The sequence below is a fragment of the Styela clava genome, chromosome 3 (genome assembly GCF_964204865.1).
Source record: "Styela clava chromosome 3, kaStyClav1.hap1.2, whole genome shotgun sequence".
Classification (NCBI taxonomy): domain Eukaryota; kingdom Metazoa; phylum Chordata; class Ascidiacea; order Stolidobranchia; family Styelidae; genus Styela; species Styela clava.
Genome location: NC_135252.1, coordinates 25241781 through 25265985, shown reverse-complemented (window position 1 = coordinate 25265985; position 24205 = coordinate 25241781). Strand labels below are relative to the sequence as shown.

The 24205-nt window shown below is 37.2% G+C and overlaps 2 protein-coding genes across 2 annotated transcripts; both read left to right on the top strand.

Moving 5' to 3' along the window:
* Positions 1-496: 496 nt before the first annotated feature.
* Positions 497-4566, top strand: LOC120342997 (uncharacterized). The gene is made up of 4 exons (XM_039412058.2): positions 497-622; positions 1489-1544; positions 1940-2038; positions 2421-4566. The coding sequence occupies exons 1-4, from the start codon at positions 522-524 to the stop codon at positions 3230-3232; spliced, it is 1068 nt and encodes a 355-aa protein (XP_039267992.2). The 5' UTR covers positions 497-521; the 3' UTR covers positions 3233-4566.
* A 9747-nt stretch (positions 4567-14313) lies between these two features.
* Positions 14314-18099, top strand: LOC120342995 (uncharacterized). The gene is made up of 4 exons (XM_039412056.2): positions 14314-14464; positions 14834-14889; positions 15669-15767; positions 16105-18099. The coding sequence occupies exons 1-4, from the start codon at positions 14364-14366 to the stop codon at positions 16914-16916; spliced, it is 1068 nt and encodes a 355-aa protein (XP_039267990.2). The 5' UTR covers positions 14314-14363; the 3' UTR covers positions 16917-18099.
* The last annotated feature ends 6106 nt before the right edge of the window (positions 18100-24205 follow it).

The following is a 24205-nucleotide window of genomic DNA, read 5'->3' as shown; positions in this document are numbered from 1 at the left end:
AAAATATGGTTGAGATTTTAACTGTATTTAACTTGAAATGTTTTCCTGAAGAGAGGAGATCCGTTGAGTGTATATTTATATGGCGCGAAAAGGCCTCTAGATGCGACGAGAAGTAACGCAGTATACTGTACTGTTCTGTTTTCATTGGCGATCAACGTTAAATACCTTTTTTCCAAAGCCCCGTCAACTCTCGAACCCAAAATAGGGAAATTATTTATCATCCAGTTAGGGCTAGGATTCTCTTTTCAAAAACGTGGCGGGGACGTTTTTCTTAAATTCCTGCATTAGTGACGGGGGCTTTGTACAAAAGATCCTTCATCCATCATATTTTTGCATTCACTGTGACTCGTATAACACTTTATCTTGCCGTCGCTAAGTCGGAGTTTTCATATCAAGTTCGAATCAGCGTTACCACAACTGAGCAAATCTCTTCAAAATACCTATTCTTTTCAGAATCTCAAGGTTCGATCCTATTTATATTATATAAGATTGAAATTGCACTAAAAATCACAATTCATAAAATGGCTGAAGGAGGATCTCAACCACCAGTTATTAATGTTCAACTTCCAGCTATCACCGTGAATTATCAGGAAGGAATAAGATTTGCTGGAGACAATGTCGGGTAAGGCAATAAACATATTTTATAGTAGGTGACATTTCTGTTGCGGGACGGTTATATGAAATACGCGAAATTTTGCGATTAACAATGCCTAAAGAAGCGTTTTTAATCTGTCGCCGGCCTCATACGACAAAACTTAGTGTTTTCGGTTTTATTTATAGTTATTCATATTGCCGTTTTTCAATCAAAAAATCAGAGATTAAGTTCCACCCGGATTCAGACTTTGTGGCTCAAATAGGGTTGCCAACCGTCCTTTATTTCAAAGAACAATCCTTTAATTAAGCTTTTCGGTCCTTGTCCTTTTTAGCATAGAAAAGATGCTGATTGTCCTTCATGCTTTCCAACGTCGTTTTGCCCGATGGTTATAGTACTTTGTTTGATATTGTTCCGTTCTTAAAAAATCGCCTCTGTTTATGCATTTGCAAGCTTCTAATTATTCTTTTTAATTTCGCCTTGGTTCGGCTCAAGTAGCCATATAAATAACAATTTTAATAACATTGTTTGGGCCAACACATTACATGAAAAACACACGAAGATTGTTTCAATATATATTTTTAGCTTGTATGTAATACTTATTTCATTGTTTATATTGTACTTTCCTGCAAGTTACAAAATGAATGATGACGGTAATCTATGTCCTTTATTGAAACTTTTCATAGTTGGCAACCCTAGGCTCAAACCACTTCATTACTATCCCAGATATAGTTGAGTAGTCTACGCATTACTCCAATCTATGGGATTCGGCTCCAACAACAGAAAATGAAGACTCAGGCTCCACAGCCCTGGTTTTTGTTTGATATTCGCAACCAATTACTTTTACTATCATATGTAGATGAGCCGACCATCACACTGGTCTGTTTTATTTTCAGGCAGAAGACTGAAATCCAGGCCGCAGAAATTGGTCAGATTGTCGTCCCAACAGAAGGTATTTTCAACCTAAATATTCTTTCTCATATGCTCAATAATAGCTTCTTGAATGAATCTTCAACTTATTCCTAAGGAACAAAGTCAAAAAGGAAAATCCTTTTGCGCACGTAACTTATATACGATTTGTATTAAACATATCTACGACGGTCCGCGAACATATGAAACTTTTCCGGATTGAGTTGACATTAATAGCCAGACATAATTTGCAATTTGATAAATTTACGCTACCTCTACATTGATTATAGCACAAATCGCTTTTGAGCAAAGCACAATTCAATATGACGTGGCAAACCTAAAACTGTACAATTTTTCAACCGCGCTGATTTCTTGAAATAACGAATCCAACTTTTCACTTCTCGGAGTCATTCCCCTAAATATTTCTCTTTTTCGCAGGATCGAACGTTCAGACACCGGCTCATCGTTCCCCTCATGACGTCACTGATAACCTTGAAAGAATGAATCTGACCGAAGGAACGCACTTCATTATTTTTGGTAAGCAGGATTAACTATAGACACAACACACTTCTGCTAGTAGGGCAATACTCTCTGAACAAGGCCTCATGCAAGCAGCTACTCAGATTTGCGAAGATAAAAATAAGATTTCCGACAATCGACCACCAATTAATAACGGTACATATTACTAGTTTTGCTAGAAAAAAACTTTGTGCGAGATAATGATTTAAGAGCATAGTGTACGAAATAGATTTGCATATTATTAATAACTATCCCATAATCCAACATATTCATCGTCTCTTAAGTGTTTTTTATGTGAATATAAAAAAATTCAGTTCGAAAAATTTATAAAAAAAGAAGAACACTATGGAGTTAGATTCAATTAGTCAAGGTTTAGTTCAAATGATTTTTTATCTTCCAGAGAATATACGACGATTGATTAACAAATCCAAATTCGTGGACGCGCTGATTACTTTGCAAGATATACCACCTTCTCAAGAACAACAATTCATGATGTCAGAATGCTACTGTCAACTTGGGAGACCGAATGAAGCATTGAGGTGCATTGAAAAGTTACAATCGGAAATGACGTCATTAGCAAGACCTAGTGTCGATGACGTCATTAAAACGGTTGATAATTACATTTCTGATTCGTCTCATATTCGTGCATTGATTTTACTCACTTGTTGTGCTAAGTTGTATAAGTTTGATTCGAACCCGAATAATTTGGTTTTCGAGATTAGGCATTGCTCATTGAAATGTTGGAAAGTGATCAAAGCATTGGTCAATGAAGGCGATAGAATGAAAGCGATTGCAACAGATGTTGGTTTAAAAATAATCACTGACATGTTGAAAGAATTGAGATCAGTATCAGGAGCTGACAAAAATACGGGGGTGGATATGGAAGCGAGATGCTTGACAAATGTTGGTGCTAGTTACGATGAAGTTGGGAAATATGAGGAAGCTATCGGGTTTCATAATGAAGGTTTAGATCTGATGAATCAAACGTTTGGTTTGAACGCTGCAAAATATGTGGTGTTTGGGACTCTATTATACAACATGGGTTCTGCGCAGAGTGGTCTCGGTGATTATTCCAAAGCTGAATCGTTTTATTTACAATCTCTGGATGCGTATAAGAAAGTTGAGGATTGGCCTAGTGATAAGATGAAACGGGAAATAATAGAAAGTACAAAGAAAAACTTGAAAATCCTTCGAAACAGAAAGAAAAAGTGATTTCGTTTCTCGAATCAACCTTGTAGTTGTGGACGCCTAAAACAGTTCGATATCCTAAAATTCTATTCAACAAATAAATTCGAATATTCTAAAACATATTAATTTAATCTAATTTTATCAACAAACTCTGTTTCGAACATGGAAATACCAATTACCAAATTCTTGAACATATAAATAAAATTTTAAATCCCAAAATTCAAATTATACAGGTGAATTTAAATCCCAATTCATCTTCAGATCCCCAAACATATTTCTGATAAAACTCCCCAAAAAACTTTTCATTCAAATCGCTAATTTAATTTCCAACAAACTTAGTTGATTAGAAGTTCAGATCAAGTTAGATGCAGCAGATACAGATTAATAAATAAAAACCACAAGTCTCCGCTCATTCATAAAAATATTTCATTTCTAGTCATGGTGATTGTATCTTAACAATGTGTAGGATGTATGAATAACTGTTGATTTTAAACACTGTATATATTTTTTGTAATGTAGCGAATCGCCCAATTAATTCTATATTACGTGATTATTTTCAATATAATTGCGTTTCTCTGTTTACCTATATCAATGAATGACAATTTCTATTTATTCTAGTTTTCCAGGAATATTGTATTTCGAATATGTATTTTTGCTTTTAATATAACATAGATTTTTACATATTTATAGGAATATCGAATTCATATTAAGCCCGGATGATAGCTCATTGACCCCAACTTTGCAAAACTTCCAGTCAAGTTCTCAGAAATATTCAGTCAAATGACAAGTTTTGTTTGTCTCCCTTTTAGCAAATTCTCTTGAAAATTTTTTGAATTATGTACTTTTAGAAAAACGCATCAAATTACAGCCATTTTATAGTTGATTTTCATTAAATTTCACTTGACCCATTCAAAGCATGAAATGTGACATTTGACAGGCAAAGTCTTGGTTTCAAACCTTCTTACAAATGATACTGATTGTATTAATCGCTCCGTTCGATATCGATTCGAGTACAAGCCTGCCTGTCCTTGATCCTAATCTACCTGACAAATGACGGACAACCTATGTCCGACAATGTTCATTGATATTGATTGAATTGTAATAAATTTCATTAAATTTAATGTTATTTCAAGGTAATCCAAGTAGTTCTGTTAATTTACTTCAATTCCTTGACTGATTTTATGATTTTTACCAGTCATTTTACTTTAGTTCAAATCGGAGCAACTACTATTGTATAGCAATGCAATTCACTTACTGTTATTGTATAATTATTCAGGTCAGTTACTGGTATTTTACTTTAATTCATTGAGTGTTTTAATGCTTTGCAGTGATAGATGTAATATAATCGAACCTATTGATCTAGTGTTTTCTTAGTTTGACGGAATATGTCAGAAACAATCTTGATTGAAGAACCTCACTATCTCCTATATCTCCCAGATTATTAGAGATTAGGTGAAATGTGTGAAGAATTAGAGCCAGTGATCCCCATGTACAGATACTTGTCCAGTGCCTTGTTTGGGGTGAAGATATAGGAAGTGACCACGCATAATATATTGAGTAAGATTGGCTTAGTGGTCAGTATAAGATTGGTAACCAATGATTCAGATTATAACGGAGAGGGGCCCTATACAAAAATTTACCTGTCCTATTGTCAAAGAAGACTGCACGCGTTCGAATCCGTTTTATCTTCTAAGTTAAAAGCTCGATTTTGGCTCGAAATTTAAAAACTTTTATAGGGGTGAACGATATATCTGCAATCATAATTCACCCTGTTACGTCATACATGCTTGGTTACAGCGCAGTTTCATTTCATGCCTCCAATATTCACAGTTGATCACGCTTGGCCTATGAATAAATCCAAGTGTAATTCATAGATATGAGCTAGGCCATGCATGGTAGGCTCAAACTATACCTTATACACTGTAAGTCTACATTATTAAAAGCATTTACATAGGGATTCAAGTAAAAATACTGCCAGGTATTATTGTAAATGTCCTTGAAGTCCATATAAGTTTCCAGCTTTTCATCTTTAAAGGTGGGTTACCACGCAAACATTTTTGTAGAAAATTTGATTCTATATAATCTATTAAGATTTTTGGCGTTTACCGTTTGCATAAAATGGACTTCGTTTGCGAGACTCGAATTTTTAAAAGTCGATCCTGCCGAAATCGAACGCAAATTAGTATGTCCCTTTGATGACGTAGTGGTGAGAACTCAATTATAGCAATGAGTGAGGCAATTATAGTATTCTGTGTACTTATTTTGAACCGTGTGCTAGTTCTATTGGGCGGTGCATTTGGAGGAAGGTTTGTTATTTAAAACAATACCAATATCTTTAAATAATATTATTGCAATATGAGAAATTACAGTAAACTCAACTAATCGAGGTCAAGACGTACTCGAGTTCTGTGCCGGACATTTTGCTGCAATATATTTTTTAGTGAAATAGCGCATACCAGGCCATTTTTTGTCTCAAATGATTTAGATTTTATAATTGATGTGTGTTTACTATACTTATCTAATTCTATAACTAATCTTTTTGTTATATTTTCGGTATATATAGACTATCTGGCTATACCGGTATACCGTAAAGGTAACACTACCGTAACGTATGGAATGTGTAGTTGGTGGTTACAGCAGATTTCACAATGATGGAATGTCTCGAAGCAGGAAACAAGGAGAAAACTATGGATAAAATTTTCGCAAGTAACCTTTTCTGATGTCTTCATGGAACTAAAAGAAGACCTCTAAGTCGAAGGATCGTTTCAGCCTTAAAATTATGTTTGAATCCATGCAAACTTCAACCCACTGCCCGAAACAACAATACCTCACGCAGTTATTCAAATCAGTTTTTATTTATTTTTAATATTTTATTACAAGTTGTGTAAGTGCAAGTTGTGTGTTACAAGCATCATATGTAATTCATTATTGCCAAAAATGTGTTGTCACGAATCTCCATTAGTTGATCGATAACAGCTGGACTGTGTTGTTAATAGCAGTGTGCACCGGAAAACAAAGTATACAAATTAAATTGATCGAACCGTAAATATATAGAGGATTTGCAGGGGTCACGTGACTTTGTTGGACGGCAAAAAACAAAAACGTCCATTTGGCTCCTGTCAGTTGCAAGTCGGATTATACGTTTCCGTTTTGTTTGGCTGTTGAAAATGAGTTTTTTGTATTGTTCCGTTGGCTGTACGTATAATATACTATAGACAACGAAATGGATCTTCGGTATATTCCACTGTTTTCAAAAGATCCGGAACGTCGCGCAATGTGGATATCATCCATTGGCAGGACTGTTTGGTGTCAAGTCCAAAAGTCATATCGCTTGTGTTTCACTGTTTGCGGACAGCACTTCGTTGATGGTGAGTGATAATGTGACGTTATCAATTTCTTTAAATATTCATAGGCTTCCTCATTTCAATGGAAAGCAGATGACAAACTACTGTTATTGGTAGACCTAGGCCTACTCGCAGACTTGACTTGTAAGAAATTAACCATCAATTGCCATAAGGTATTGTTTCCCTAGTTAGCAGGTAATCTATTAGTAAGTGTGAAAAGTTGAATAGATAACTAAAGTTTAACGCCAGTGCTCATGAAAAAAATAACCAGAATTCAATTGAATTTGCCATCTAGGAATACGCTCGCCACCGCGTCTCTGATCACCCTGGTAGTGTCACAGGTTCCAATTCCATGCGGGGACAGTTATGTGCGAGAGGATTGCAGCTCTACTCCCACCGAGGGTGGTTGACCATTCCCCACCATCCAAGTCCATGCTTCTGAAAACAAATAACTGGCTGCCCCCCCCCCCCCCCCCCCCCCCCCCCATTTTGAAGAAAGGCAAAAGCCAGGACCATTCCAACAAATTCTGTTAACTTGTATGCGTTGCAATATTACTTTGCAGTTGTTAGCATAAACATTTAATGTGTCTTTCGACTAGACCTACCAGACTTTAAAAGAAGCCGCCTACACCCCTTTTCACTAGAACCATAATACTGTAAAATATTTGATAGAAATTACCCCCGAGGCATCATATCTTCCATTTGAAAGGGCTGTGGAGGAAGATACATTTTTACTCTAAATTATGGAATGTTATTTCCAGGTTATCTTATCCTTGCTTATAGATATCTTGATGTTAGTGACTCCAACTGACCTGACCCATGCATGCCACACTGAAAATTCTCTTATGTACCGATAAAATTAGGCTGTTGGAGCCTTCAGAACTTGAAAACAGTCGAATCTGAGCACGATGGATTCATGTGAAACACGTAATATGCATTTAAAACCAAAAATACCCCATCCTGAGCAGCACCGAACCACAACCTCCTGCCTATGGAATCAAAACATTAGACAAATTAGTGTACTGTGCGCATTCACAAATCTTTGCGAATCAAGTGTGCCTTTTGACTTTTGATTTCATATTTTTCAATCTCTGACTGATTGATGACAGTACAGTTGGCTACGTCATTTCATATTTTTCAAACACGACGTATTGATGGCGTCACAGTTGGTTACGTCATTTCATATTTTTCAACCTCTGACGTATTGATGACAGCACAGTTGGTTACGTCATTTTATATTTGATAATTTGGCATGTGTTATCTAGTATGTGTAATATAAGATTGTACTTGCATCATAATTGAGTTATGCCCGATGACGTAGTTTGTAGTTACGTCATTCCCAAGTGGTTCCATAGCAACGTATTTTTTTTATCTCATTTTTCTTGTTAAAATATATGATTATTGTTTTCACAATACAGTTTGTATTTCATATATGAGTCTGTGTTGCGGGAATATCGGAAAATAAGTTGCCGGCAGACTCGAGAATTCGTCTGTAAAAAACGGTGATATATAACCAGTGATAAGACTCAGGGTGTTTACGCGAACCCGTTCTTGTTAATGAGTGTGTATCGTTTTTGTTTTAAACGTTAAGCGACCTCAGAAAATGGATTACGTACATCGCAGCTTACAAATTGCGTTATGCTAGGCGTTTCGAAAGTTCTTTATAAGATTAATGTAAAGTGGTTATGTTAATGTGGCTTACATATACGTTTTCAGAAATGAGGGAACCCGTTCTAAAAATTGATTCTCATCACTCTTTGAGAACACGGCATGGTTTTCTGAAATGTGATTATTGTTACAGCCAGTCATACGTATCCACAGACATAAAAGAATAGAGAAACAGGAGTATTAGATAGGTCAGGGTGGTCCAAATCCAGGCCCGCGCGCCACATGTGGCCCGCCGCTTCATTATTTGTGGCCCGCGTCACACTCGGAGAGTAATAAAAAAAACGCATTTCGTGTTGTTTCGTTATAAAATTATTCAGAAAAATCTTTTGACATATTGTTACATCAATAATGTCACTGAATTGACTAGTGTTATGGTTAGCTTAGGCAACTAGCGAAGTTGAATGATGTGCTTGGCAGTTCAAATTATTATCTGGCTTTCTATCTTTTTGGTCGGGAATATATGCTAACAATATAGTCATCATAAAAAACTTAAAATCGAATGCGGATTCTATTAGCCTGCGATGGCTATGTCTGATAGCTATGTGTTTGCACAATAGAAGTGTTTGTTTTGTATTGCACAGTTTACCTATTCTTGGCACTATTGTGGCCCGCGAACAATGCAAAAATAATTTTGTGGCCCGCGGCGCCGACAACCTTGGATCACTCTGAGTTAGGTAAATGCTTTTCAAACCAACCTAGAAGAACCCAGTTGTTGTAAAAATTGAAGATCCTTACTTATAGAAGGTTTTCAAAACGTCACATAAAATGTTTGAGATGTTGAGCGCATCTATTCATCGGTGCTCCACAAGTATGTGTACTAAATACCAATATGGAGGTAACTGTTCGCTTACTTTACATCAAGTTATGTAAAGGTATTGAAACCTATGGTTGGGGGTATATTCACTTGGCTAACACAGACAGTCTCGAACTCGTAATAGAACCTCAAATAGGGAAAGTATGAATAAAATTATGATCTAACCCAGTGGTGTTCAACCTTTTACTGACCGCGTACCACTTTACTGTTTTTACAATGGCGCGTATCACCGACAATGCTCCTTTTTTGCGAGGGGAAAAGACACAAGAAACGTGCCGTGGAAGTACTTTATAATGTGGCACTACATCATTTGTGGCGTAACATGCCCGTATAGGTACATTTAATAATAGGAAAGCGGGCGAGTGCAATCTCTGAAGACAAGGACTGGTAGCGCACCAGCGCTGAGGACGTTTCCCCGACTATTAGCCCCGGAAACATTATCCTTATAGACCTTTCCCCCGAGCATCGACTTCCGTGTTTTTTTCGTGACATTGGCCAATCAGCAAGATGCAAAAAGTGAGGTAACAATGCCCCCTTTTCGCATCCGCCATCCGACAGATTTTCAGGCGTGGTTGTGAACATTACCTCGTTTTCGCGTTTTTGATCTCTCTTCGTCCCCATTTTAAAGGGCCAACTCGCGAAACCACTCATAAAATAAGTCCCGGCAATTTTGCAATGGTAAAGCATGAGAAGATTTTTTCGGGGGATAATGGTCGGGGAAAGGTACATACTTTACTATTGTAAAATTTATGTTTATTCTGAGAGTGTTCTGATGTGTTGGCGCTTATAAAATGGTTTACGTGTTTGAAACCATCCATTTTATTGAAATTAACCAACCATGTGTCGATTGCATGTACTGATACAACTAAGTCTAGTTTTGTCCATCGCAGCATTTACGAGATTCAATTTTGATTACTGCAACTAAAGTAAAGCTACGCGGAAGACATACGGACAATTAAGTTAATTAATTCACAATTATTTTCATGAAAAACTACTGCAAACTGGCAAATATCACTCAAAACTACAAAAACTAGGAAATGTTTGCAACCATGCTTGGATATCTGTTTGAGGAGCTGGGTGGAGAAATTGTATTTGTTACGTGTTACGTCGTTATTGACTTACTGCTGATTGGTTATGGTTACGGAAATAAACAAGGAAACTGATCCTTGGAGGAACATCCATAAACGCTGTTCAGCGAATACATACAGTAAGGAAGATAAAGCGTTGTCGTCGTATTTTAGCCATATGAAAGGTTAATTGTTGCAATAATTCAAATCGGCTCACGTACCACTTGAAAAGCTCACGTATACCACCAGTAGTACGCGTACCACAGGTTGAGGACCGTTGATCTAACCCTAACCTGGTACACATACTACGGGAGTACCCATTTAACCTATGTTTTGGTAAAGGCCTTTTATCGTAATTCTCAGAATGAGATTGTTCTAAAGAAATGGTCCGTGATGTAAAAGTCGGTGGTTGGATCGCATAATTGATCGTGCCAGTTCATAACAGTGGATTTCACTGTTATTGCAGACGAATTTGGCCTGCAAAGTAAGCATATGTTTTGAGTTTTGAGCTCGGGATGATATAGCCCAGTGCGCCAGTTCAGTATCTGTACCTTTAGATTGGACACAATGAGATATAAATTTGAAACATAAACCAAATTATCAATCGCAAAGTGATTGAATTGAGCGGTAATACGATTTTATCGACGCCATTCTTTATTATTCTCAGTCAGCTAAGTCCATCACAACAAGTCTCAAATGATGTATAACGTCGTAAAAGTGGCGTGGCTAGGGTGTTGTAATCCTATTGCTGCCGGCAACTTTGAATTTAAGATCACACTATACAGGATTCAATTAAATTGTATAACACCGCATTCAATACCGCACAATAGAAAAGCGTATCACGGATTAAATAATTGCAAATCAATATTTCCGGGTTCAATGAATCTTCCTGCAATCTTTGATCCTTGACCTCACTTACAGTGAAAAGTAATGTTCAGCTGACCTCTAATCCGTGTATTAGGAACTAGCGTGAATTTCTTGCATGCAAAATTTAGCCTCGATTTAAACATATCCGAGGTTGAGCGCCCTGGCCTTATTTTAGTGAGCGGCAGTGCAGCGTTTCTCAAACTGTGTTCCATGGAAGAGAAATAGAAATTGCGACTAAATTGGCCGCCATGGCGATCTTGGTCGTAGTTCGTCGCCTCTAGGTCGTAATTTTGTCTCCTAATTAGCAACAAACAGGCCCTATACGTAAACATGCGGACAGTAATCGTGCCAGTCTGGAAAGCATGGCGTTTCCGTCAAACGTTTAATGTCGTTAACCGTCGGCCTAATTCTTTAATTGTCAAGTTTACAGCAAAATTTTTCAACTTTACTATAGGCTTATTTTTGGGCAACAACCCTTCTCAATGAATTGTTGGCTTAAAACTGGAAGCCTCAAAAGATATCACGATAAGCCTGTTGTGCAAGTTGACGCACAAAAAGTGAATCCATTATACAATTCTTTTGTTATCAATTTTACCTTCAATTCATGAAGCAGTAAACGAAGTAGCAATGGACAATGGTGACGCGACGAAAGGAATTTCGGGATTTTAGTTCATTTCTTGCGGATAAGATCTGTATAGTGTCCAAAATGACGTCACATAACTGGCGTAGCGAGGGTGTGTCAAACATGGCTAGTACCATTGGATAGAGGAGGGAATTTTTGCTGCAAATTATAGATGCAATTGAATTGTAAGCAATACTGCTCAACAAGGAAATGACGGTTGTGAAACTACAAATCAATAGAACGGGAACATAATAATGATAATGTTTGATAAAAATAGAAGCTGGGAGAAAGTATGAACGATATGTCTCGTTAGAATAAAAGTTCACTTTTCTGGTTCAATGAAACTTTCAACAATCTTTGATCAATGGAAGACGTCACTAACGGTGAAACGTCGGTACTCCCGAAGTATGTGAACCACGATGGCAGACGCCGGAACGTAGAGTGTGTACCAGGTCAGACCATAATTCCATGTACATATACTACGGGAGTCACTTGGCTAGTCCCGAAATTCCTAACAGAACTAAAATAAGAAAAATTTGAGTATAAATATGCCATATTAGTTTACATACTTCGGGTGTACCGAAACATTACTCTCTTAGGCGACCTCTAACCTATGTCAGATTTTCAGATTGGGCCCACAGTAGTTTAGAAAAAATAATTATAGCCTTCTGCGGCACATTTTCATCCTGGACTATTGAAAGCAATTGGTTCAGTGGTCGAAAGATAAAAGCGGGTGCTGCTCGCATGGCAGCCCAATAGCCCTATACGACGGAGCGATATTCAAGTGGAAATTGGGTGGGGCCATATATCTAACTCTATTTCAAACCTTCTGTCTATATGGAGCACAATATCCCTTTCCGAGTCATTCAAATACCGATTGGGACCGTTCATATTCCTAACCTGCTGTATTTAAGGCAGCACAATAGCCCTGTATGAAGGAGATATTTGAATGGCGATTAAAACCATATATATGAAAACACCATTCGCGAGTGTTTTCGCGAAACCACAACCCCATATCGTACAAACTCTATGTTTTTTTTTGGGGGGGGGAGGGGGGAGGTTGTTGATGAAAATGATGGCTTTGATTGTTGGATTTCGTTCTAGATTTTTTTCCGATAGCAAAATGCGTAATCAACATTCCAAAATAACTTTTCATTGTTTCGTTTATTCTAATTTCTAACAATATGAGATCAATTGTAACTTGCTCAGAAGGATTCAAGTTTGATACCCACTGAGACATTCATATACGGAAATTTAATAATGGAATTCCAAACTTCCAAGTTTTCATCAGAAAGTCATTCGTGTAATCGCTTAAATTAGCAAATAATACAATCTCCATCATGGCTATGCTTACTCTGTTACAGTTAGCCATCTAGCAAAAAAAAATGATTCTACGCAAGCGTTGTTGTGGAATACGGGCGTATTATTGTCCCAACTCCCAAGTGTCCCAGAGTCCTAAGTGACGTCACATAACTGGCGTAACGAGGGTGTGTCAAACACGGCTCGTACCATTGCGCAACTTTGAATGTTGCGGAAAATTTTGCTGCAGCTTATGAATGCAATTGAATCGTAAGCGATAAGGCGCAACAATACAAGGAAATGACGGTTGTGAAAATCAATGGGGCGGTGATAGAAGAATAAGAACGTTGAATGAAAATAGAAGCTTAGAAACCAAAGGCTGTTTCTCGTTTTTGTAAGATATGCAGAATGGGCCTTCATTACACCAACAAGTACTGTACAGTCTTAGTTTTACACAGCTCGTTAGCATGTGAATGTCAGATACAAGAAGATTCTTTAAAAATAAAAGCAATGGTAGAAAATTTTAAAGATTTGTTTTAGTAAAAGAAAAGGGTTGAGATTTAGTTGTAATTGATATAAACATAAAATTAAAGTTGACGCCAATTTAATTCGGCCACTCCGAAAGAAAATTTTTAAAACTTGAATCTGCTTCGATGCGTCCTCGAATTGCCTAATCTATGATTTCAATCTGACGCGCGAAAATACGTTAATCAATTTCAATCTGGTCTCCGTAAAAATAATTTCAGCGATCACTCGCAAGCTCAAGTCGGATGCGCGAATATAGTCATTAGATCACAAATCACGATAAAATAATAATTAAACTGATTTAATGCGGGGAACTAAAGCTTGTCATCGAGCAACGAGACCCGAGGTCCTAATACCTAATTGAAAACTTTGGAATTTTAGAGTAATGATCTAACTTTGTAATGGAAAGTATATAAATTAAGGTAGATATTTTCATTCCTTTCCCGGAGAATTGGAAGTCGTTGAGACGTTTATTTGTATGGTGCGCCTTCAAGCGCGACGAGAAGTAATGCAGTATACTTTTGCCTGTGCCTAAAAGGACGCACCATTTTTCCGTTTCCGTGGTCGTTATGGATCGCTTGTGCAAAGCACAAGCCAGCGCTCAAACTCAAAATAAGAAAATTAGTAATTATCTGGTTAGGGTTAGTAACGTAGATTGTGTTGGAAATTCATAATTTTTAAATCATTTCTAACCCGAACTGAATAATTACAAATTTTTGGAGGAGATGTTTTCCTCAAATATGAAATAGATGCATTAGTGGCGGGATTTGTACATAAGATCCTACGTTCATGTATGATACTTTCTACATTCACTATGACCCGTATAAGAGTACTTTACCTTGCGCTAAGTCGTTGCCAACCTCTAAAAAATTCCTACTTCTTTCCTTCAGAATCTTAAGGTTAGATCTTATTTATATTATATAAGATTGGAATTGTGCTAATTCGTAAAATGGCTGAAGGAGGATCTCAACCACCAGTTATTAATGTTCAACTCCCAGCTATCACCGTGAACTATCAGGAAGGGACGAGATTTGCTGGAGACAATGTCGGGTAAGGCAATAGATATATTTGATGGCGCTCCGGAAGTATGTGTACCAAAATGACGCACAATCTGAACTCAACCTGGTACACATACTATGTTCAGGTTGCGTCATATTGCTACACATACTTCGGAAGCACCTATTGTATAGCATTAGTACTTGATCAGAGATGCCAAGTTGGATAAAATACTGATAAAAAATATAAATAAAATAGTGAGCTGTTTCGATATATTCACGCATTACTCCAATCTATTCAATTCGGCTTCAATAACAGGAAATAAATACTCCGGCTCCATAGCCCTGGTGTTGGGTTTGATTCACCTACTTTGCTATCACATGTAGATGAGCCGCCCATCACATTGGTTTGTTCTATTTCCAGGCAGAAGACTAAAATCCAGGCCGCAGAAATTGGTCAGATCGTCGTCCCAACACAAGGTATTTACTTAACTTAGATATTGTTTCTCATATTCTCAGCGGTAGTGGGATTCTGTTGAATTAATAATCTCATTCCTCATCTGATATGTCAATATTAAGTGCAACAAACATAGGATATCCGTTTTCCAGCTTAATAAGTGTGAGTGACTAACTTAAGTTTAAACTCTTAAGAAGCTGAGATAACTGACGACCAGTCAGTGGTTTATTTGTACACATGCTGAAAATTAGGGCTGGGCATTTCGAATCGAATGGTAAATTATTCGAATCGGTTCAGACTGGAATTTCGAATCGCCGCCATCTTGTTTTTATCTTTCCGCTAATGGTCGAGGTGAATTCCCCAATTTTTTTTTCATTAAAGTCATATTTTTTCAACGAAATTCTAACATATGACTATTTTCTGTAGTGAGTTATTGATAAAACGTGTTTGTTATTCTGTGGGAACGCTCAGTAATCTATCTGAGTGATTTATTCTATGTCTTCAGTAATTCATTTGTTGAGAGGACCAATTACTATGATAAAGTCGCTTACAATTTTATATTTTCAAGTATTCGAGATTCGATTCGAAAAAATTATTCGATTCGATTCTGAAATCACAAGGTATTCGAAAATGCCCAGCCCTACTGAAAATAGACATTGTACATAGAGAATAATGGAAGATTAAAAAATGCATTTCAGTGTGGAAGGAGGCGCGACAAACCAGCAATGGTTATCAAGCAGCGTCACCTATAAGGAAGTCATATTATGAGGAAAAATTGATTGAAATATTTTGCTTTTCGCAGGATCAAACGTTCAGACACCAACTCGTCCTTCCCCTCGTGACGTCACTGATAATCTTGAGAAAATGAATCTGGCCGGAGGGATGCATTTCGTTACATACGGTGAGCAGGTTTAACATGGACATAACATACTTCTGCTGACAGAGTAATACTCTCTGAAAAAGGCCTTAAACAAGCAGTCATTCATATATACAGAGATAATAATAATGTTACACTAAGGGGATCACTTCTAAGATTTACCTAGACATTATCAATACTTTACGCGGTGTTGCATATTTCAAACCATAGTTACAGTATTGCTGATTATATTAGTAAGATTTTATGTGTGACAATCCAGCACACCAGGGCTCGAAGCAGAAGATAACATATTGGCAACAATAGGACGAGTCAAACTGTAGTATTGATTTTCATAAGTTTAACCAAATCTTTGTCTTTTCAGAGAATATAAGACGATTGATTCACCAATCCAAGTTCGTGGACGCGCTGATCACTTTGCAAGATATCCCAACTTCTCAAGAACAACAATTCATGATGTCAGAATGCTACTGTCAACTTGAAAGACCGGATAAAGCATTGAGGTGCATTGAAGCGTTACAAACAATGATGACGTCATCAACAAGACTTAGTGTTGATGACATAATCAAATTAGTTGATAATTACGTTTCTGATTCGTTCTATATTCGTGCATTGATTTTACTTTCTTGTTGTGCTAAGTTGTATAAGTTCGATTGGAACCCGAATATTTCGGTTGTTGGGATTCAATTTTGCTCATGGAAATGCAGCAACGTCATCAAAAAGATGGTTGGAAAGGGGGATAAAATGAAAGTGATTGCGAGAGATGTTGGTTTGAAAATAATCACTGATATGTTGAGAGAACTGAGATCAGTATCAGGAGCTGATAAGAATAAAAAGGCTGTTATGGGGGCTGCATGCTCGAAATATATTGGGTATAGTTACCAAATAGTTGGTGATTATAAAGAAGCTATCGGGTTTTATAATGAAGGTTTGAATTCAATGAATCAAACGTTTGGTTCGAACGCTGCAAAATCTAGCGTGTTTGGGGATTTATTACACGACATTGGTTCAGCGCATTATAATCTCGGTGATTATTCCAAGGCTGAATCGTTTTATTCACAATCTCTGGATGCGAAAAGAAAAGTTGAGGATTGGCCTAGTGATAAGGTGAAACAGGGAAGTATAGAAATGACAGAGAAAAACTTAGAAATTACGCGAAACAAGATGAAAAAGTGATACTGTGTCTTGAATCAACCTTGTAGTTGGGGACGCCATCATTCTATGTTTTATAAAATATTTTTGGAGTTTCTAAAATTAATGACAAAAGTTTTTTTTTTCTAAAATTCTATTCAACAAATCACTTCGAATTTTCTGAGGTACATTGATCAGCAAAAATAATTATATCAACAAACTCTGTTTCGAACATGGAAATCAATACCACTTACCAAGTTCATAACATATTCGAAAAAAATTAAAAAAAAACCTTCAAACTTCTCTTTAGATCCCAAATATATTCTTCATAAAACTCCCAAATTATCTTTCATCCAACTCTTTTATCTCCCACAAACTTAGTTGATTAGAAGTTTAAATCAAGTTAGATGCAGATTAATAAATAAAAATCACAAATTTCCGCTCATTCATAAAAATATTTCATTCCCATTCATGGTGATCATATCTTAACAATGTATATACAAGAATATCGGTCGGAGACCGAAGACTTATCGATCGAAAGTTAGGGGATCCCCCATTCATTCACTCTGACTCTATAATGACACCGCGTCCCACTATTCATTCACTCTGACTCTATAATGACACCGCGTGTCCCATCACTAATTAATTAGTAACTCGCTAATTATACGACATAATTCATCCAAAATCAATAGGCTCCTGGTCCGAGCTATGATGAATGCACATGCAATTTGGGGCAGATTCTACCTCGCTTTCGTGAGATATTTCGTGCATCTAACAGACAGACAGACAAATACCTATCAACATACTTACCGATCTAAGTAATAACTGTTGATTTGAGTACTGTATATATTTCTTGTGCATTGTAGCGAATCGCCCAATTTATTTCATGTGATTGCTTTGAATATAACTTTGTTTCGCTGCAATATTTCCAGTCAAGTTTCCAGAATTATTCAGTCAAATGACAAGATTTGTTCGTCTATCTTTTGGCAAATTCTCTTCAAAAATCGTGGATTTATGTACTTTTAGGAAAACGCATCAAATTACTGACATTTCATAGTTAATTCTCATCAAATTTTCATCGACTCATTCAAAGCATGAAATGTGACATTTGTCAGGCAAAGTCTTGGTTTCAAACCTTCTTACAAATTATACTGATTGTATTAGTCGCTCCATTTGATATCGATGCCCAAGTACAAGCTTGCCTGTCATTCATTCTAATCTACCTGACAAATGACCGACAACCCATGTCCAGCAATGTATATTGATTGTATTGTAATAAAATGCATTAAATTTAATGTTATTTCAAGGTAATTCAAGTTAGTTACTGTAATTTTACTTTAATTCCTTGACTGATTTTATGATTTTTACCAGTCATTTTACTTTAGTTTAAATAAGAGCAACTATAGCGTGGTAATGTAACTGTTATTGTATATTTATTCAAGTCAGTTACTGATATTTTACTTTAATTCATTGAGTGTTTTCATTATTTTGCAGTGATTGAATAAATATAATCAATTCTATTGATCGAGTGGTTTCTTAGTTTGTCGGAATTTGTCAGAAACAATCTTCATTGACGAATGTCGCCTACCCATATATTGCCCAGATTGTAAGGAATTGGGTGAAATGTAGGAAGGATTAGAGCCAGTGATCCCTATCTACAGGGGCTTGTCTAGTGCTTTGTTTGGAGCAAAGACATAGGAAGTGCCATGTAAATGCGGGTAGATCACTGAATATATTCGCCTGTTATAACATATTAAAAACAATAAAGCATGCACACTCATAATTTATTGAGTGACATGGGCTCGGTGGCCAGTAAAAGATTTGTAACCAATGAATTCAGGGTTGCCATCGACCTAGAGTCGAAAATAAGCACGGGTGTCTAAAGTTTATTTTGGGGGATACTTAACAACGGCAGAAAGGCAGATTGAAAATGAGAAAGGAATCATACACAAGTCTCTTCCGCACTCCAACTTTTTATTATTAGAAGTCGAACAAGGTTGCATGCAGCCCCGAAATCGCGCAAGGCCATGTAAAACCATTAAATAACGGCCACACGCAACCTCTAAAATGTAAGAAGCTACAGAAAAGTAGGCCGGTACACACATAAACATCCAGCATTCAACATCTTGCACAGGAAACAACAACCCAAAGGGCGTCTGCGCATATTCAATGAGATGCGCAGACATCTAACCCAAAATGTGGGTAACAAATTAATTATTAAATAACATAAACACATAATTTTAAATTGAACGCTATGCGTATAATAAAAATACATCGTCCCTCGTTTCTACGGAAGCTTTGTACGCAAAACATAAACAAGTCATCCATGCTTCTAAGACAAAATGAGCACGTAACTCAAAAATAATCACAAATCTTAAAAATAAGCACGGTATGGCAACCCTGCCAATGATTCAGACTTTAAGGGAAAGTGGCCTTATCCAAAAATCTACCTGTTCCTTTGTCCTAAAACTTCAATAGGGGTGAACGATATATCTGCATTATTAACCCCCCTTGTGACGTCATACATGCTTGGTCATACAGCACAGTATCAATTCTGCTTTCGATGTTCATAGTCGATCATGCTTGGCATATGAATAAGTAGAATTCATAAATACAGGCCATACATGGCACGCTGTCAAACTATACATCACACTGTAAGTCTGAATTAAAAGGATTTACATGGAGATTGAAGTAAAAAATACTGCCACGTATTAATGTAAATGCCCTTGAAGTCCATATAAGTTTCAAACTTTTCATCTTTGAAGTGTAAATCCAAATAATCCATACCTAACCACTGATCAGCATTGGCACTTCCTGGACCAATTAATTGCCACCTTGTCTAAGTTCAAATTTTTTTTATTCCAAGATTGTAAAGTCAACTCAACCTAATTTAACTCTATATTCACGTTAACCATTGTCATTCCATGCAATTCAAAACTTCCAATTTCAATATTGTGAATTACAAATTGACATTCCTGGTACCATCCTGTTATTGCCCCACCAATTCCTATTAGATTTGTTTTCCCTGATTACGTCATCTTTATTCAGGTTGGGTTAAGTCAGACTTATTAAATCCTGTCTGCCTTTAGTATAGCAACTCATTGGCCTCATATCTAAGCCAAATAAGGTCAAAGATCTGCAACAGGGGCGTAGCCAGAAATTTTCAAAGGGGGGGTTCTAAATTTTTTTTTTTGCTAAGTCAGATCGAAACTGCTTGCGGGTTCGATCGAACGCTGGAATACGCGTGTTTTCATTAGTCTTGGGGTCTAAAAAGCGTTTCAAGCTACATAAAATTGATCATATTTTTTTTACATTTAAAAAGGGGGTTCGACCCGCAAAACCACCCCCCTGGCTATGCCATTGATCTGCAATATCCAAAACACAACCTCATCCTATCTCAACGTGATTCCACACTGACAACAACCATAAACAACAACCCGCTCAGCTGTTTTAGAATAATATAACGCATGAATGATTTCTACCCACGTGACCTCCGCTCCCGCAAAACTATTTATTACGTTCAACATTGTAAGTGCGCATTCCTCACCCTCGCTGTTCTGATAATAGCTTAGACCTGACATGGGCAAACTACGGACCGCGGACCAAATCCGACCGGTTTGCCCGACCCGTTGGCTAATTCAATCTGACTCGCCTGATGCCGTCATTTTGCCTCAGTTCCAAAAACCTTGCCCATCCGTGCCTTACTCACCATTCAAATAACATATTTACCTTTTCTCTGTTGCCAATAAGTTGGAATTTTACTCAGCTGCCACATTTCGGGGGGCTCCCGAAGTATGCGAACCAAGATGGCGGACCTCGGAATGTAATATGTGTACTGGGTTAGGGTTAGGCCATAATTTTAGGTATAAATATGACGGGAGGCTCTTGGCTAGTCTTCGAACTGATAATAGTACTAAAATAAGAAAAATTGGAAAAAAATTATCGCCTAACCCTAACCTGTTACCCATGTTACGTTCCGATGTCCGCCATCTTGGTTCGCATACTTCGGGAGCACACATTTCGGAGTATTTGCGGCTCCACATTTACAAGCAAGAACAGGCGTATCAAGCTATACTTTATATACAGTAGTAAATGTCCTAAACTTTCCCCGCATTTCGAAGATAAGTTACTCTCTTAAAGTGTTTGATGGATAGGGCCAAGCATGGGCAGGTGTTGCATCGTTGCGTGATTCTATAATCTGACCAAGCTTGGTACAATGAGTTAAACCTTTTCGCATTGGACTCGGAGTCTTTCTTTTATATAAACGAGCTTGCCTGGACAAACCAAGCCGTCTCCGCGTACTTTCTTATGAGTTTTGTTGTATGAAGTATTTAATTCGACTTCCTATTTTATTTTTATTCATTTGATGTCTCTGCTTGATAGCTAGTATTTTTTCGCGTCTCCCTTCACCATAAAATGCCATTTTTACACTATTCTACAATGTATATGTACGTTACGTACTTTCAGTATTGGTTAAAAGAGTAGATTGCTGGCTGACTAACTCTGAAATAGCTGAGACCTAGAAATACAGATAAACAGACCTGGAAGGTTTTTATAGTTCATGTTCACATGTGCGCAGTTTTCTTTTTTATTGTGAAACAGAGTTCGTTTGAAACCTTTTTATATCACGCCCTCCTCTACGAACAAAGAGCCACTGATATCTAACGACATGTAGAGAGCTTCTCACTATTTTCAAGAACCGCAATCTTTCCCGCTCCACATTGCCTACCCAATTTACACTCAGGGCCGGATTTAGACGATGAAGGATCCTTTTTGGACGCGTTCAGTGGCCATAACGATCGTTTCAAAATTTTGTTGTTATTGATTTTTTCTTCCGTCATTATCATCAGGCTATTACTTTTTTTTTCGCTATGACGTCATCAAAATTATTGCCATTGGGTGCCGCTACGTGTCCATATATTTGAGCATAGCTCTCTTGTTAATAGTGACGTCATGAACAAAATGACGTCATTATTTGTCCCATGTTGGCGTAAAATGTATTATACCACCATAAATGACTTTTATATTGCGTGAAATACGAAATTTAATCTACGGGATACGTACGCTAACCACTCAAGTATGTTGGATGGTAAGTTGTATTTAACAACACTTTAAAAATCGAAAGGCTGTCATAAAACGACATGTCATCAGAAAACCCGACGTCATAATACTCGTTTCTAATCGCAAGAGTTGGCGTGGTGGGGAGGGGTGTGTGTGGCCCAAATACTGATTAATATAGCATTACTGATAAATGAAGTTTTTTTTTGCATTTTTAAAATGAACAGCTCTACGATCGAAAAAGATCCGAAATATTGAAAAATATATTTCATTTTTAGATTCGTTGTTACCTAGATAAATTAGAACAGAGCTACTCAACTATTTTCACCAAAGGTCCGTTTAGAAAACTTCAGAATCACTGGAGTCCGGACATTCCAGAAAATTTACTTCATTAAATAAACGAAACTTCAAATGCAATATTAAATTAAATACAAGAGCAATGAATGGCTCACAAATATGGACACAAATGTCGCACATCGGTAGCGGTGTATTTAAATAGTATCAAAATCATCTGAAACTATAAAACGATGCTTAAGCTGCCAAAATAGACAAGCAGACGCGGTCCAAATTAAAAGGTCGAAAGGTTCGGATTCAGACCGTGGTCCGCCAGTTGAGTAGCCCTGAATTAGAATATATACATAGGGTGTCCATGAAGTCTTAAAACTTTTTAAATTGCAAAGGGAATTTATCGATACCACATATTGTTTCGGCCCTCACAGATGTATTAAAAGAATTGTAATATCTAAACAATTACTGGTTCTAAAACAACAAACCTGGTTAAGTGACTCCATAACAAAATTGTGAAGAGACTTTAGGGAAACCCTTTATATCTATATTTTCAAAAATATGTAGGTATTAAATTTATCAAACACCTGAATAAATGATCGTCCTAATGTAGGCTACTTGAGATCATAAATAACCACATCAACTGGTATCTCCCAACTTTCCTGCCACAAATATAAATGAAGCACCTAACGCGTCCTCCGAAATTTAATGTGAGCATTAGAAGAAATCGTATCGTTTTATGATAAACGCCATTCCCGAACTATCAAAGCAGACTTTTTTAGGATAGAATAGAATTCACATATTTATCCCGAAGAAAGCTGATACAACGGCTTAATCATATGGGGAACCAGCGCAACTCGTCCGGTTACAAGTTCATGACGGGTATGGGAGCTTTCGTTTTTGTCTTACGACTTATTTGAGGAAATATCATCGAAATAATTTTTAACAGGTAAGACGAATTGTGGTAGTGTTTCCCCGATTCAAATCAGCGCCATTGGTGTTGGTCCTTCGTATTAACGCACGGTCCGTTCGGATTACCTGGTACCCGCAGGATCTTAAAAGCCTACGAAACTATCCAAGATGCTACCGGTACTGTTAGCCTAACACCTGATTTTGGACTAGTCTATCCCGAAACAGTTTAACAGTGCCACAATAAACCATAACCTTTCTATTAACGACATATAATATTACCATAACTAAAACTGAACACTATGAAACGGGGCAACAGCCAGCACTACTACTTTATTCCGTCCAACTGAAACACCTGCAAGCAAAATATCAATTATGACGTCACTATAACTTTGTAATTACCCGTTGTTACGAAACTAAGCCAGAACTGGAATCGGTTTATATGTGAAAGGTCCAGATCAGCGTAGCAACGAAATCCTGACAGTTTTCGCCCTATATTACGGCTATATCGCGATCCCCTTTACACTGACATATGTGCTTTTATAGCTTTATTTTGCATGTACAATGCGTATTCCGGACACGTGAATAAATAAACTACCTTCTGGAGCAATGGCATTCTCGAAGTATGTGAACCAAGATGGCGGACATCGAACGTAGTATGTGTACCAGGTTAGGCCATACTTTCAGGTACAAATACCATGGGAGCGACTTAGCTAGTCGCCGAACTCGTCATAGAACTGAAACCAGGAAAATTTGAACAAAATTATGGCCTAACCTGGTACACATACAATGTTCCGGAGAAAGCAGTCGAGACCCTTACCCCGCTCCATTTCATGCAGTTCCTACTGGGGGACTGCATTTTTACTGAATTCGGCTGTGTAATGAAACTCCGCCGAACAGAATCAACTATAATTAAACTCCAAACAGACGAAATTATGCTCTGATACAGAGAAACAGCCCAGCACCACAAGACTGAAGTTTTCGAGTACATAAAGCTTCGCAAGGTTTCATTAAGCTTTGAACACATTTGAAAAACGCCACAATAGCCTCACCCCGTGCCTTTGTCAACACGTTAAAGGAAA